We start from the raw sequence: 16,502 nt of genomic DNA on the forward strand, positions 1-16,502 counted from the left end.
GAGTGGAGCTGCCCTGCAAACCCAGATTTGCAGACCCCTCCAGTGTGGAGTGGGATTCCTGGACCTTCGCCCTCTCAGTGACACCTGTCCTCAGAGCCCTCTTCTGCACCCCCTGGGCTTGGTGGAGGAGGCGGGCTGGACACAGATCTTGCCCCAGAGGGGCTCACGGTTGGGTGAGCTGTGCTTCTACGGACCCATGTGTCCACCTCCCTCTCAGAGTGGGCAGCTCTGGCCCCAGTTTGGGCTTTGTTTGCCTAACCCCTAGGACCGATCAGTTACGTCTCCCCTGCTCAGCTGTACCTGTCCCGAGTTAATCAGTGTCCCGAGGAACGGGACGGGGTGCCCTGGGCGCGGATGCGTTTCAGTGCAGCTGTGTGTGCTCTGTGGTGGTGGCTGGGGGAATAGGGAAGAGGACAAGGAAGAGGACTCTTTTTCCAAACTGAGGTTGGGGGCCCTGCTCGCTGCATCCTCAGCGCGGCCTCATCTGCAGGCCTTTCCCTGCATTCTGAGACCACCCCTCTCAGACGCTGATGGAAGCCACATAGGTCCACGTGTTTACTGAGTATCTCTGTGGTGTGCTAAACGCTGTAGGGAGGGGCACCCAGGATGGGAGCCTCCCAAGAGTTTTCAGTTTAATGGAAGAAAGCCTTAGACATAAAAAAAAAAACAAACTAAAAAGCCCTCTAATGTCTGGTATAAAAACACCTCTATTCTGGGGGAGATGGGGGCTGGGGCGGGGTGGGCGGGTTGGATGGAAAGCTCATAACAGCAGTAGTTATCAAGCAATCGAGTACCATAGGCCTGGCCCTGTGCAGATAAGCCCTGTATTATTACCGTTTTTACTGAGGGGAAACTTATCTGCCTGTTAAAAATGTTGAGACTAAGGGCTACCCTAGTGGCTCAGCAGTTAAAGAATCTGCCTGCCAAAACAGGAGGTGTGGGTTCCATCCCTTGGTGGGGAAGATCCCCTGGAGGAGGACATGGCAACCCACTCTAGTGTTCTTGCCCCGGAAATCCCAGGGATGGAAGAGCCTGGTGGGCTTACAGTCCAGGGGGTCGCAAAGAGTTGGACATGACTTAGCAACTAAACAACAGCAATAAAATTACCCTCTGTCTGACTCCAGGCTCATGCCTCCTGAGTGGAGAAAAAGCATTTTGCAACCAGATCTGCTGGCTCAGGTTACCTCTTTGGATATAGCAGCTGGCTTGATGCCCCAAGACAGGGTTTCCAACCTCAGCAGTATTAACGTTTGAGTCTGATAATCCTTTGTTGTGCGGGCTGCCTGTGTGTTGTAGAATGTTTAGCAGAATCCCTGGCATCTACTCCCTAGATGCTATAGCACCCCCAGTCATGACAACAAGAAAAGTCTCTAGACATCGCCAAGTGTCACCTGAGGGGTACAGTCGCTCCTGGTTGAGAACCACGGTTCTAGAATAGTTTTGGTGTTTGGCCACTTGTTTAATTATTTGACAGAAAGGAAATGACAGTCCACTCCAGGACTGTTGCCTGGAAAATCCCATGGACGGAGGAGCCTGGTAGGCTACAGCCCATGGGGTCGCAGAGTCGGACACGACTGAGCGACTTCGCTTTCTTTCTTTCTTAGCGTATACCTGTGGCATGCCGTGTCTGCATTTATGGAGAAGCAGTTTTAGAACGTTTTTAGTGATAACTCTCGGTGTCCTATACTTGAAATTCTAGTGCTGACAAAAACCGTCTCTTGGGAACCTGGGGTGGGTGATGTTCTGTAGTGTTTCCCTTTTTGCCTGGAGTGCCCGGAATCTCAAAAGTGTTAAACATACTTTTCTTTTTTTAAGTGATTTGTTCAGTCGCCTAGTCATGTCCGACTCTTTGCAACCCCATGGACTGCAGCATGCCAGGCTTCCCTGTCCTTTGCTGTCTCCTGGACATCAGACTCACGTGCATTGAGTCGGTGACGCCATCCAACCATCTTGTCCTCTGTTGCCACCTCCTCCTGCCTTCAGTCTTTCCCAGTGTCAGGGTGTTTGCCAGTGTGTCAGCTCCTCGCATCAGGCAGCCAAGTACTGGAGCTTGAGCTTCAGCAGCAGTCCTTCCAATGAATATTCAGGACTGATTTCCTTTAGGATGGACTGGTTTGATCTCCTTGCTGTCCAAGGGACTTCTGAAGTGTTGGTCAGTTATTCTCGTTATTTTACAATGTTTATTTATCCGGCTGCGTCAGGTCTGAGTTGTGTCGCGCGGGGTCTTTCATCGCAGCTCGAAGACTCTCTAGGTGCCGTGTGCTGGCGTAGTTGCTCTGTGGCGTGTGGGGTCTTAGTTTCCTGACCAGGCATTGAACCTTTGACCCCTAGATTGCAAGGCAGATTCTTAACCACTGGACCACCAGGGAAGTCCCTAAACACACTCTTGACTGTGGGTTTTCTTTTATTTAATTAGTATGAGTCCACTGTACAAAGTACAGATAAAGCAAGAAAAGCTGATGAAGGTAATCTGGCAGCTCGCCACACAGAGGCGACCACGCTGTTACTTTGACGACTAGCCTTTTCGTGGCCCAGGAATACATATGCTTTAGAAAAACAACATAAAAATGGGCTCCTCTGCAGATGCTTTTTTGTAGCTTGCCTCCCTTATATGTCCCCAGGCCCTAGAACTGTGACTGGCACCTGGTCAGCCCTCAGCAAACATTTGGTGAATGAAAGAATGATCAGGTGATTCCTTCCTTGTCAACAGAAACTTATCACAACCAGTCTGGGAGACGATCACAATGAACAGCTGGCCTTTACGGATGGGCCAGCGATGGTCACTCAGGGCTACCATTTACCTTTTATGCGGATGATTTCATTTAGCTCCTCAGCAACCTGTGATGTAGGTGTTGGGCGTCGTCACTCAGTCATGTCCAACTCTTTCGTCCAACTCTTTGTGGCCCCATGGACTGTAGCCCGCCAGGCTCCTCTGCCTGTGGGGATGCTCCAGGCAAGAATACTGCAGTGGGTTGCCATGACCCCCACCAGGGGATTTTCCCAACCCAGGTCTCCCGAATTGGCAGGCAGGTTCTTTACTGACTGAGCCACCAGGGAAGCCCCATGGTGTACGTGTTACAGTCCCCATCTCACAGACTAAACAACTGAGGCCTGTGCAGTTAAGGAAAACTTGTCCAAGGTGTTAAGCTGGTGAACGCCAGCGCTCCCAACTGACTGCCTTTCTCTCTGCCTTTCTCTCTTTCATTAGCTTTGTCATGGGCGTCCTCTGCAACATCTTTGTTTTTTGTTTTTTTTTCTGAATGTTTTGTTTCTGGTTTTGGCTGTGCTGGGTGTTCGTTTGGGACTCTGGCTTTCCTAGTTGTGGTACTCAGGCTTGGTTGCCCTCTGCCATGTGGGATCTTAGTTCCCTGACCAGGGATGGAACCCAGGTCTGCTGAATTAGAAGGCAAGTTCTTAACCACTGGACCACTAGGGAAGTCTTTGCAAATTCTCTTTGGAAAGAGCCAAGGTACATATTTCTACTTGTATATACATTTGATAAATAAAAGAATTAAACTGGGCACCTAGGAACCTTAGAGTAAGTGCCGGGGTCCAGCCCCGGTGGATCCAGGGAATTCGAAGCGGGACGGCGTCGGCGAGGATCAGGAAACAATTGCTTAATTAAGCGTTAATTAAGGATATAAAGAGTGGTTAAATAAGGATAACTCAGTGAGGAAATTCAGTGGAGAAAAGAGGCTGAATAATTCAGCCAGAAGATGAGAGAAAGAACGACATGGGGAGACCAAGTTTCGGTGAACAAGGCCCGCACTTTATTTTCCAAAGTAGTTTTTATACCTTAAGTTAGGCACAGAGGATAATGGGGAAAGGGGTAGAGTCATGCAGTAAGCCAGGCTTTCTTCCTGCAGATTTATCATATGCAAAAGTTTAGGTGATTTGCATCATCTTCTGGCCCAGAGGCATGTTAACATTTTAAGACCCTTTCTTCAGAAAACTTATTTTTCTCTAAAGGTGATTAGTCAGGTGCCACCCTCCAAAAGCATTAGATAAAGTTGCATTCCTACAGGGCAAAGGTGTGGTGGGCTATAACAAGAAAAAGAATTAACTCAAGGGTCCAAGGTTACAAACATTAAAGCTACTACTTACACCAATTATATTAATCAATACACTGCCAGGGACACAGCAGGTAAAGGATATGGAGACTTAGCAGCAAACATTGGCCCAACAAGTGAAAATCCCTTCACCAATACAATTTCTAATCAATCTTTTAACTGCTCAAAGGAATCTGTATTCAGACAGTTTAAGCACCCTTGTCACGCCCAGGAACTTTATTAACTGGAGCTGTAAGTTAACTCTTTTTTTCAGAAAGAGGTGGTGGGGGACAGCCCCCCGTAAAGTCAGAGGTGTAGGTGAGAGCACAAAGCAGAAAGTAGGCAGACTCTGGTTTGGGGGGTAGATGCTCGAGGATTTCCAGGGGGACTCCTGAGGCTCGATCCGCCTTTGCGTATGCCGAGCCTCCTTCCTCATGACCTTTGCCACGGGCGGAGTTCCTCACGCTGGCTCCTGGCAATACTCATCCCTTATATACTCTCGTATCAGGCCTCACTGGGTGCCGCGGTCCAGCGGTGACTCGAGCCTGGCCCTCCGACGTTAGGGGGCTCGTGGGCTGGAGTTCGCCTGCAGGAATCCTGGTGCCTTTGGCTGCCAATCAGCCTCTCCGCCTGCCTAGTCTCCCTAACTTCAAAACCACCTACGGCTTGTCCCAGCCGCCTGATGCTGTGCCGGCCAGGAGCCTGGTACGTCCCTTCGTTCCCTGGCCATGCTCTGCCCTTTGGTTTCTCAAGCAGTGCCCAGGTCAGTGCTTCCTGCCTGAGTGTCCTCCTCCGGTGAACCTGTGCTCACTCAGCGCTTGGTGGCCCGGCTGTCCTTGGGCCCAGTGCCCTGCCTGTGGAACGGGAGTGATCCTATCCACAGTCGTGCTGCACCAGGCTCAAAGGGTGTGAGTTTGAGCAAACTCCGGAAGACAGTGAAGGACAGGGAAGTCTGGCGTGCTGCAGCCCGTGGGGTCGCAAAGAGTTGGACGTGACTTAGCAATTGAGCAGCAACAAGAAAGCCCGAGGATTAGAGAGGAAGTGACAGATGGCTTGCGGGGGGCCTGGGACCCAGTGTGTTTTCTGTGAATAAATTGAGTAAAGGAATAAGTAGAACTTCCAGTGATTGGAATACTTGGTTCTAAACTTGTGAAGATCCCCACTCAGGCCGCAGTCAGCACCGGCACTCAGACCTGGGGGGACCCGGCTTCTGGTGCCCTGCAGCTGGCTTGGCACACAGCTGGTGCTCAACAGTTGCTGTTGGAGTGGCCCAGCAACAGCCGGGGTGGGTCCTGGCTCCACCTGTTAGCTGCTGTGTGGCCCTGGGCGGGTTCCTTGACCTCTCTGTGCTGTCTCTTGTCCTCATGTAGAAAAGAAAGATTAATAGGAGCTACCTTGAAAATTGTCCTAGAGAGTAAATGAATTTGTGTGCTAAACCCACTTTGAAGAGCGGCCAGCACTGGGACCTTCCTGGTTGGGGAACTAAGATCCTACATGCTGCATGGCACAGCCGAAAACAGAGCTGAGATGGCAGGGCTGGTAGGCACCTTAGGTCACTCCCACCTCGGGGCGGCCTCTTTCCTGAAGGGAGAAGAGAGGAGGAACCCATCCCATCAGCTGGCCGAGGGTCTCCACCTTGTTGTCGTCGTTTACTCGCTCAGTCCTGTCTGACTCTTTTGTGACCCCGTGGACTGCAGCCCGCCAGGCTCCTCAGTCCATGGGATTCTCCAGGCCAGAATAATGGAGTGGGTTGCCATGTCCTCCTCCAGGGGATCTTCCCAACCCAGGGATCAAACCCAGGTCTCCCGCATTGAGGCAGATTCTTTACCGTCTGAGCCACCAGGGAAGCCCAAGAGTACTGGAGTGGGTGATCTTCCCAACCCAGGAATCAAACCTGCATTGCAGGCGGAGGGTTCTTTACCACTGAGCCACCAGGGAAGCCCTCTAGGCGCTTCTGCCAGAGCGCATCTCCCAGGCCGCATGCTGTCACTCCGAGAGCTGTGACCACGAGCCGTTACTCTCTGAACCTCAGCTTCCTCCCCCAACCCTGTCCATCAAATGGATGTAGTAATAGTTTGCAGGGTGACGTATCTGTAGGGTGATCACTTAGCACCACACGAGGCATGCCATAAATGCTTCAGAAAAGTTCCTTGAAGTTTTCCAGGGCAGCTTATCCTGAGCTTCAGGCACGGCTCTGCACTTTCTCTCAGCTTTCCTCCACCCCCAGCCCCTTATCTCAGTGATTAGGAGGATTGGTCTTATCAGGTCTCAGATAACAGCTGAAAAGCCCAGAAGCTGAAGGAAGGAAGGGCGAATTCCTTTCCAGTCCTCTGCTTGGCCTTGGCTGCCCCCACTCCAGCTCCTGGGGACCTGCCTCCAGGAGCCTGGTCCTGGGACCCTGGTGTCCAGCTGTGTGCTGTTTTCAGGATGTTCCTTGGATGCTCGCTGCAGTGTAGGAACACAGACAGTCCGAGTTGTGTGATGAGGGGTGTCGTCTGTGAGGTGATCTGATAGGGGCCCCATCCAGGCTGGGCAAGGCTAGTATCCCCTGCAGAGGGGGTGAGGGAAGGGGCGGGAAGGCCAGAATGTCAGGATTGCTGCTGACAGTGTGGGAGGTGGGGTGGGGATGGGAAACGAGCCTGGAGGCCTCAGTGGGGATTCGGATTCTTTATTGCAGAAGAAACAAGAAGCCACTGGGTAGTTTTGAGCTGAGCACTTACTTACCCTTTCTCTCTCTGTGTTGATGACGTTTTCATGTTGCTGCTGCTGCTAAGTCGCTTCAGTCGTGTCCGATTCTGTGTGACCCCATAGACGGCAGCCCGCTAGGCTCCCCGATCCCTGGGATTCTCCAGGCAAGAACACTGGAGTGGGTTGCCATTTCCTCCTCCAATGCATGAAAGTGAGAAGTGAAAGTGAAGTCGCTCAGTCGTATCCAACCCTCAGCGACCCCATGGACTGCAGCCTTCCAGGCTCCTCCACCCATGGGATTTTCCAGGCAGGAGTACTGGAGTGGGGCGCCATTGCCTTCTCTGATTTTCATGTTAAAACTATGGAAACTGGTAGCTGCTACCTTTTCAGCTCCTGCCCTGGGTGGGACAGGGGCTGGTTGGGCTTCCGTGGTGGCTCAGCTGGTAAAGAATCCGCCTGCAGTGCAGGAGACCTGGGTTTGATCCCTGGGTTGGGAAGATCCCTTGGACAAGGGAAAGGCTACGCACTCCAGTATTCTTGCCTGGAGAATACTATGGGCTGTATAGTCCCTGGGGTCGCAAAGAGTCGGGCACACGGAGCAACCTTGGCTTTCACAGCCGTTTTCACCTTGTGAGCTCCTGCTCTGGGTGGGCCATGGGGCTTTGTTCCAGTGGTTTCAAGAGGAGCTTGGAGTCAGTGGAGCTGGAGTGGCTATTGCAGTCGTGAAGGTGGAAGCCTATGGTGCCTTGGACCAGGGTGGAGGCCTGGGGTGGCCTGGGTGGAGGCCTGGGGTGGCCTGGGTGGAGGCCTGGGGTGGCCTGGGTGGAGGCCTGGGGTGGCCTGGGAGCCCAGGCGCCTCCGCTCCCCGCCAGTTTCCCCCTTTGTACACTTCAGAGCTCAGCATTCCCCGCTGCAGGAGGTGTTTTGCTCTTGCAGCCTTTTTAGCTCAGATCCTAAAAGGATGGGTGAGTCATCCCATGCAGAGGGTGGGTCAGGGTAGCTGGGGTCTCAGACTCAGGCGGTGAAGTCACCAGGTGAGAAGCGGCACCCCAGGTGGTTAGGGGAAACTGAGTCAAATCCCGACTCTGCCTTATGTTTCTTTCCTGAAGCGGGAGGGCTGAGAGCTGCTCTAAGATGGTCGGGATGGACTCGCCTTTGCATCCCAGAGCCAGGCACCTGCCAGGTGTGATGAACACGTGGGTGGGTGAGACCTTTGACCTCATCTGAGCTATCTCTGCATTCTTGCCTTGTGGGAAAGGTGTATGCTGACGGCATGAATGAGTGAGTAAGTGAGGAACACAGTCTTGCCTGGAAGGGCCTTGCAGATCCTCATAAAAGCCCTGGCTCCTACAAGTGCTTCATTCTGCCTTCCCCTGAGCCAGTGGAAGGGTGCTCGTGTTATCCCTAAGGGCCCGTGAGCCAAGGGGAAAAAAAAAAGGCTTGTCAGGCATTCCTAGATTATTTTTGGCTCTTAGTTGACTCAGGCTCTGAGGCTGATCTTTGAACTAATGTCTGGTCCCTCTGTTACATTCAGACAGATGGACAGTCCAGTGGACAGTGGGGCCAGGGCCTGGACACTTTCCAAACAGCCAGCCAGCCACGTAGGCATGTGATCCTGAGGTCACAGTGGCCCTCTGCCCTGGGGAAGACTTGCCCCGCTTCTGATGTGGCCTGGGGTGGGAGAGCGGGGAGGGAACCATGCTGGTAGCCCGGGTGGGACCCAGGGCTACATTTATTCCAGCAGTGTTTGCTGAGCCCCTGGACGCCTTGGGAGGGTCTGGGAACCAGTTTACCTTAGAAAGCCTGGCCTGGTGGAGTAAGCATTCTGGAAGACCTTTGCAGTTTCTTAGGAAAACCTAAGAGCAAGACGAGTGAGCAAGGCTTGTCATCCTCACAGTGACCCTGCAGGGAGCATGGGTCCCCCGTTCTTCGGATGAGGAAACAGAGGCCTGCGGCATTTTTACAGTGCAGTGTGGGAATGCAGTGAGGTCTCCAGTAGGTGGGGGGTTCGCCCAAGATGTCTGCTTCCGGTGGAGCCTGTGCTTTTCGCACCGGCCAGGCCCTGGGCTCCAGAGAGGGCTTGGGCTGCCCACCTCCTGGCGCCCGGTCCAGCGTGCGGCGGCGCTCTCCTGGCTTGAGGGGGACAAGGTGGTGGCTGAGTCACTGCTACTGCTGAGTGCCCGGTGGCTCAACTGGTGAAGAATCCGCCTGCAGTGCAGGAGACCCCAGTTCCATTCCTGGGTCGGGAAGATCCCCTGGAGGAGGGAAAGGCTACCCACTCCAGTATTCTGGCCTGGAGAATCCCATGGACAGAGGAGCCTGGTGGGCTACAGTCCACGGGGTCACAAAGAGTCAGACACAGCTGATAGACTAACACACACACACTGCTACTCGGGCCCAGAGAGAGGCATCTGGAACCTTCCAGATGGTGGAGGGTGGGGAAGGGGGAAGACAGTGCCCTCCTCTTTCCTGCCAGGATGCTGAGGCCTGTGGCTGCTGGAATTTTCCAGCCTCTGCAGTCTTCCCCACCGTAGCAGTGGATTTTCCTTCGTTGCGCAGACCTGAAGCTCTGCACCGGTCTCTCTTCAGATCTGTAGGGCGACCCCAGGAGATGCAGGTCCCCCTGTGACACTGAGGGACCTGTGACACCAGGCCGCACAGCTCACCAGAGGCCCAGCTGGCCCCGCGTTGCGTTTCTTCCTATGTTGGGGCAGGGTGGGGCCTGAGGAATGCTCGCTTCCTTGGGTGTGGTGGGTGCAGCTGGGGCTCACGGGGAGGAGAGGGAGGAGAAAGCCCCAGAGCTCATGGGCGGGTGGGGGTGGGGTCCTAGGAGACCGGCCCTCCCCCCACCCCCCCAACCTCCACTGCACAGGCCCCCTCTTGCTGTTCCTGACTTGTCCTCCCTGCTCTGGGCCTTTGCTCTTCCCCCTGCCTGGAACACTCTTCCCAGCTCTTCTCAGACCTCCTGCAGGTGGCCGGCAGAGGTCACCTCCTCCGTGAGGCCCTCCCTGACCACCCCAGCTGAAGTAGCCCCGCCCTCCTCCCTCCTTAGTTATGTTCTTGTCCTTTCAGTCTTGGGCTTCCCTGGTGGCTCAGACTGTAAAGAATCTGCCCACCACGCAGGAGACCTGGGTTTGATCCCCACCCAGGGGATCAAGATCCCCTGGAGAAGGGCATGGTGACCCCCTCCAGTATTCTTGCCTGGAGAATCCCGTGGACAGAGGAGCCTGGCGGGCTGCAGTCCACGGGGTCACAAGAGTCGGACGTGACTGAGCGACCGACACTCGCTTTTTCAGTCACAGTTGTGTTTCTTCTTTTTTTTTAATTTTTATTCTTACTTTGGCTGCACCCCGAGGCGGCACGTGGAGTCTTGGTTCTCCAAGCCCGGACTGAAGCCGCGCCCTCTGCCGTGGGAGCTTAGAGTCTTAGCCACTGGGCCTCCAGGGAAGCCCGAGTGTTCCCTTCTTGCCCGGGTCCCGCACTGGAGGCCGGCTGCGTGCAGTCACAGGGTCACTGTCTCGGTCACTGCTGTCCCTCCAGATGAGCAAGCTGCCTTGCAGCCTGGTGGGGTCAGCGGCGATCTGCGCATACAGCCTGGTGTGATGTCCTTCCTTTAGGCCTCCAGGCCGGGTGTCTGAGCCCAGAGCCCTTCTCGGTGAGAAAGGTAAAAAAGTGCCCGACATTCACAGCCAGACTGTTTGGTTCTCTCGTGCGTAAGCCCTCAGCCTCAGACGCCCTCCCCAGGGGCTGTGATGAGGTGGGCGGGCCAGGCTGCTTCAGACTGCCCAGCAGAGGTCTCTGTGCCCCCCACCCCCGATACCAGGCAGCGCCCGCTTGCCCAGGGAGGAGCTGCTGCCTCTCACCCCACCATGGAATTGCCGCACTTGCTGACCAGAGCCAGCCCCCGCGTCCTTATCCCTCCCCAAATCAGCTGCCGTCACCCCGGTCCTGAAACGGGCTCCCCCTCACACCCCACCCCCGGAGGCCTGCAGACCCTGCGGTCCCTGCGGTGTGCGTGACCGGGAACCAACTGGTCCACCTGCAGGCGTGTTCCTCCCAGGCTCTGCCCATGGGGCGTTGACCGGAGGGAGATAGAGCTGGGTTTTTCTGGACTTAAATCTAGGTTTCTCTTGATCTTGGCCTTGAACGAGTCCCCTTCCATTTAGGACCTAAATCACCTAAATCACCGCAGGCCGCCGGTGAGGCCCTTCCGGCGCCACCATGGTTTTATCAAAGCTGATGCTCCCTGTGTGTCCTCGAGGGCCTTTGTCATCGCTCTTGCCCTCGTTTACAGCTGGGGAAACTGAGGCCTGGAGGGGAAGGCCTACTGCTGAGGTTCCTCCAGCGCTGGAATGACGGACTCTTTTTGGAAAATTTTAAGGCTGCATTTATTAACAAGTGTTTTCATTTAAGTGTGTGTTATTTTGTATAACGTTTTATATATGTATTTTATATATATATTTTTCATCTAAGTATGTTATATAAAATGGTATTTTTTATATACCATTTTCACCAATATAAGATTATATATACCCATTTTTTAATATTCTCTTCCATTATGATTTACCAGAGATTACTAAATGTAGTTTCCCATGCTGCATAGTAAGACCTTGTTTATCCATTGTATATGTAATAGCTTGGACTTACCTGGTGGCTCAGTGGTAGAGAATCCTCCTGCCTCTGCAGGAGATGCTAGGTCAATCCCTGGGTGGGGAAGATCCCCTGGAGGAGGAAATGGCACCCCACTCCAGTATTCTTGTCTGGAAAACTCCATGGCTAGAGGAGGCTGGTGGGCTGCGGTCCACAGGGTCACAAAGAGTCGGACACGACTGGATGACTGAGCACGCACACGTGGCAGCTTCCATCTGCTGACCCGGCTCCCTCTTCAGCCCTCCCCCAGCCCCCTGTCCCAGTCCATGAAGGGGGTGACCGACCCACCCTGGGGCCCCCAAACACATTAGGGATGGCACCACTGGTGGTCACCGATCAGTGAGGCCATGGGGTCAAGAGTGAATAGGGTCCCCAGAACAAGGAGTCCTTGGCATTCAGTCCCCAGGAATCAGACCCTGAACGCCCACAGCAGCCCTTCCTGTGGCTGTGAGCCGAGCTCAGGGCACCCCTCCGAGTTCACGGCCCTCCCCTTGGGCGTTCTTGCCCACCCGGAACTCACGTCCTTGTGCCAAGGAGCTCTCAGCTGGTTCCCATCCGGATGAGACTGAGCTGTGGTATGTGCTGACTTTGCTACTTAGAGAAAGGAGTAACTTGGGTCTGTTTGGGAGAAAGTCCACCTTGTGGGGAAGTGGAGATTAAGCCTGCTTTATGTGAAAAACACCCAGGCATGGTTCTGTACCTGTGAATTCCAACTTCAAGCAACCGTGTGAGTCTCTGTGGTGATTCTCATTTAGGAGATGGAGACATAGGCTCGGAGGAGGCAGGTCAGGTGTCTGAGGACTCACAGTAGCAGGACCTGGGCTTGAACTTTGGTTTTGGACTCCAAGGCCGGTTCTCATCCCCCAGTTCTATAATGGGTTTGCATTTCAAGGTTCTGGGCAGCCCAGGTCCCCCTGAAGGTGACGGGGTGCCGGGGCTGGCGCTGCTGACCTGCGCGCCTCTGTTCCCCGCCAGGCTGTGTCGGAGGTGCGTCTCCTCCCTCCAGGTGGCCAACGAGCCCGTGCTGGCGTTCACGCAGGGCAGTCCTGAGCGAGATGCGCTGCAGAAGGTAATGGGGACAGTGAGGGGTACCCAGTAGCGCCTGGAGGGCTTGGTGGAGACAGCCTTCAGCAGCTCCCACGAGACCTGTCTGCGCCCGCAGCCACCCACCCCCTCGTGCCCCTGCCCCCAGCCCTGGGAGCACCCGGGAATCGGCAGAGCCGTGTGCTGGGGACGGGGGTACCTGGGAGCAGCAGGGTGGCCACCTGGGCCTCTTTGGGGTCCCAGGTCAGGGGTCATGAGTCTGCAGATAGTTTGTGCTTGGAAACATCCTCCGGGGAATCCCCTGGACTGTGGTTAGGACGTGCTTTCACTGCTGAAGGTGGGGTTCCGTCCCTGGTTGGGTAAGATCCCACCAGCCACACGGCACAGCCAAAAGAGTTTCTCCCCTTAATACGAGGGTTTTAAAATTGTGAGATTTCACGTAAATTTCAGACCCAGTTTTTAAAATCTCCTCTCTAATGGGACAAGCTGGCAACACCGGCCTTGGCTTGTCGCAGGCCAGGAGATAACGGGGCGGGGCCGATCGGGAGGACATGTCTCTGCCCCCTGACCCCCCTCCCTTCTCTCCGGGGCTGCTTTGCAGACCCTGCCTCGGGGTTTTGGTGGGCAGCAGGAGGGAAGGAAGGGCTCGCATGGCCTCTTGTCCTCTCCCCAGGCCCTGAAGGAGCTGAAGGGCCGGACGGAGGCCATCCCATGCGTGGTGGGGGACGAGGAGGTCTGGACCTCGGATGTGCGGTACCAGGCGTCGGTAAGTCCAGCGGGCCTTGGGGCTTGGCCGCTCTCTGGAATCCCAGGGCACATAAACACGCTCTTCGGGGGTTCTGCCTCCACAGGGGCTTCGAGTCCACCACGGGCTTTTGAATTCCGAGGACCGGTGGAAAACTTCCAAAGGCAACCTTGGGGGACGCTCATAAAAGGTGCCGGCATCACGCCTGCCATGGGGAGGTTAGAAACAGCAAGTGCCCCCAGCTTCGCCTTCGCTTTACAAAGCTGACCCCCTAACCACCTAGAGAGCAGGAAGCAAGGGCACAGTCAGAATCAAAGCAGATCCTGCCCTTCACAGGCACACACTACGCTATATACTCTCTACACAAAGACACACACTGCTCTCTACACAACAGACACACACTGCTCTATACACAACACACTCTCTACACAACAGACACGCTGCTCTTTACACAACAGGCACACGCTACTCTCTACAACAGGCATACGCTACTATATATACAACAGGTAAGCAACAAGGATTCACCGTATCACACGGAACAATATTCAGCATCTTGTAATAAACTGTAATGGAAAGTAATCTGAAAATGTATATGTATATTCAGTTACGTATACATATATATTTAACTGAATCACTGTGCTATACACCTGAAACAGTATACTTGAATAAAAGAGAAGATATTCTTCCAAAGAAAGGCAGTCACCAAAGCCCTGCTGTGTTTTGGGAACCAGTGGTCTAAGTGACCATGAGCTCAGCAGAGGTGAGCTCTCTGGGCGTGGCAAGTGGCGCTTCCTTCTGGAAGGCCTCCTGGTGGAGCCCAGGCTCCATCCACAGACACAGCTGTGAGGCCCTGGCCCCTTTGCGCAAACTTCTGCAGTCCCTGCCACTCCCCTGGAGGCTGGAAGAGCAGGAGGTTAGCCACCCATTTTACAGATCGGGAAAGGCTCCGAGGCGTCAGTGGCCCCCCTGGGGTGGCACAGTTAGACATGGAACAGGGATGAGGGATCCAGGTTCCCCGGAACCATAGTCCCTTGATTTGACTCACTTTTTATTAAAAACCTTTGGCCATGCCTGTACAGCATGCAGGATCTTATTTCCCCGACCAGGGATCGAGCCCATGTCCCCTGCAGTGGAAGCGCAGAGTCTTATCCAGTGGGCTGCCGTCGGAACCCCTTGATTTCGATTCATGTGAATCCATTCACACCCTGACTGTTTCTAAAGGGGCTTTAGAAGCAGCGTGCTAATTAACATACGGCAGCAAGATAGTCTTCTTGCTCTGACCTGATGGCCACAACGTTGTGAAGCCTTGGGCCCTTGCTGGAGATGGCCACAAACTTACTTTTAGGCCTCCTGGTTTGTAGGGGAGAGGAGACCACATCACTGACCCTAGCCAGAATGTTCCTGAGATACATCCCACCTGTGTAGTTGGAGGAACGCAGCCATTCCTGGGGCTGGGCCTGGAGAGAAAGTTCTTGTGGAGGAGTCAGAAGGACGCAGTGATGTGACAAGCAGCGTCCCCACGAGCATCCTCATCTCCCACACAGATGTTCCGTGGGGCTGCTTCTCGCCCACTGGCGTCTGGGTACGATATCAAAGCCCATCGCCCGAGGATGCCCACAGGTCACCCTGCAGGCCCCACGTCCACTGCTGGGCTGGGCTTTCCATCTGGAGCTCCTGCTGCAAGTCAGCCACTGGGAGCTTCATCTCCGAAACCTAAAGACGGGGCCATTTCATGTATAAATCCAAACATCCAGCTTCTGTTGGGAGAAGGAAGGTGTGGCCACACGAGCGGCCCCCCCGTGAGCCCCTGTGCGGGTCCGGCCGCCAGCGCCCCGGTCCCTACAGCCCCAGCCCTCTCCGCTCAGCCCTCTCTCCTCTCTGGGCCGTGCAGGCCTCTCGGAGCCCCGGCCGGAGCCGGAGCGCGTCTGCATATCCCTCCAGCACCCTCCTTCAGCCTTCCTCTCAGCGGGGATTTTGCTAGAAATGGGGCCGCGATAGACAGCCTGTTCTCCCTAACAAGTCCCTGGGCTTGATGGTTAAGAAATAGCATCCGCACTTGTGCCCCCAGCTGTCCGTCTGTTCAAGGGCGAGAGTGATACCCTGGTGGCAGCTGGGATCTTGCCCAGGATTCACGGCTGAATGGAGGTCTGCATCCACCTAAGGGTGAACCCTGGGTCGACTTCAACTGCAGGCAGAGGCCCCATTCCAGTCTTTTTATCCCTTGTCACGGCAGGGACAGTTGTAGCCCAGAAAGGCTTAGAGCAAACAGCCAGCTTGGCTACGCGCAGAAGTGGAATGTGTGTTTGTGTGAGCGCACGTGTGTCTGCGTTCTGATGTCAGGGCTGTACGTGGGGTTCCCAGCTTTGTGCAGCGCAACCAGTTGCAAAGTAAGTGCCACGGTGCGTAAATGAAGCAATTTACTCCTTGGCATTATTAGCGAGAAACCTGTTTAAAGTTGGAAGACAATTTCCAAAAGGGTGACTTTAGCTCTTTCTAGCGGGGGTGGGGGGGTACTTATGGGGCTTCCCTGATGGCTCAGATTAGGTAAAGAATCTGCCTGCAGGGCAAGAAACCCAGGTTCGATCCCTAGGTCGGGAAAATCCCCTGGGGAAGAGAACAGCTGCCCACTCCAGGATTCTTGGGTGGAGAACTCCACGGACAGAGGAGCCTGGTGGGCTACAGTCCATGGGGTCACAAAGAGTCAGGAGGTACTTATAAATCATGATAATAAAACCCATTCATCCATCCAAGTGCCCTCAGCCCACACCCAGGGGGGCTGGCTGCCGGGACACAGATGAACACAGTAGATGGCTCTGTGCTCATGGAGCCGACATTGGGGAGAGTGAGGTTGGGTACGTGTCAGCAGAGAGACAAACGAGAGATTTCCAGATGTGAGAGGAGCTGTGGAAAGCGCAGGTGAGGGCTGGGGATGTGAAGGCCACTTACGGTGGGGCGGTCCACGGGCCTCTGAGGTGGCATCTGAGTTGAACCGCAGGGATGAGATGGGCTGGGGACTCACTGCCAGCTGAGGGGTCACAGGTGCAGAGTCAGGAGGAGGCTGGGGGAGCTGCAGAGCAGGGAGGAAGCTGGTGGGGTCGGAGCATTCGGTGCAATTCTTGTTGGCTGTGGTTCAGAGCCTCTTCCAAGAGCCTGGGGAACGAACCATTGGAGAGGGTGAAGGAGGGTGAGAAAAAGCCCATGGCTCATTAGAATGCTTCCTGATTTTAGGCTGGTGGAGGGGTTAAGAGTGTGGGCTTGGCAGAAGTGAGTTCAGACAGAGATGTTTGGAGGGCCAGGTGCCCATGGGCAGCTGGGGAGCTGGGATG

At 54.7% G+C, this 16,502-nt stretch overlaps 1 protein-coding gene across 1 annotated transcript in view; it reads left to right on the plus strand.

The window, feature by feature from the left end:
• Positions 1-16,502, plus strand: part of ALDH4A1 (aldehyde dehydrogenase 4 family member A1) — a 33,290-nt gene that overhangs the window by 1,439 nt on the left and 15,349 nt on the right. The window contains exons 2-3 of the mRNA XM_019982587.2: positions 12,363-12,456; positions 13,105-13,197. Coding sequence (XP_019838146.2) covers positions 12,363-12,456; positions 13,105-13,197 — 187 coding nt within the window. The remainder of the gene's footprint in view (positions 1-12,362; positions 12,457-13,104; positions 13,198-16,502) is intronic.

The sequence above is a fragment of the Bos indicus genome, chromosome 2 (genome assembly GCF_029378745.1).
Source record: "Bos indicus isolate NIAB-ARS_2022 breed Sahiwal x Tharparkar chromosome 2, NIAB-ARS_B.indTharparkar_mat_pri_1.0, whole genome shotgun sequence".
Classification (NCBI taxonomy): domain Eukaryota; kingdom Metazoa; phylum Chordata; class Mammalia; order Artiodactyla; family Bovidae; genus Bos; species Bos indicus.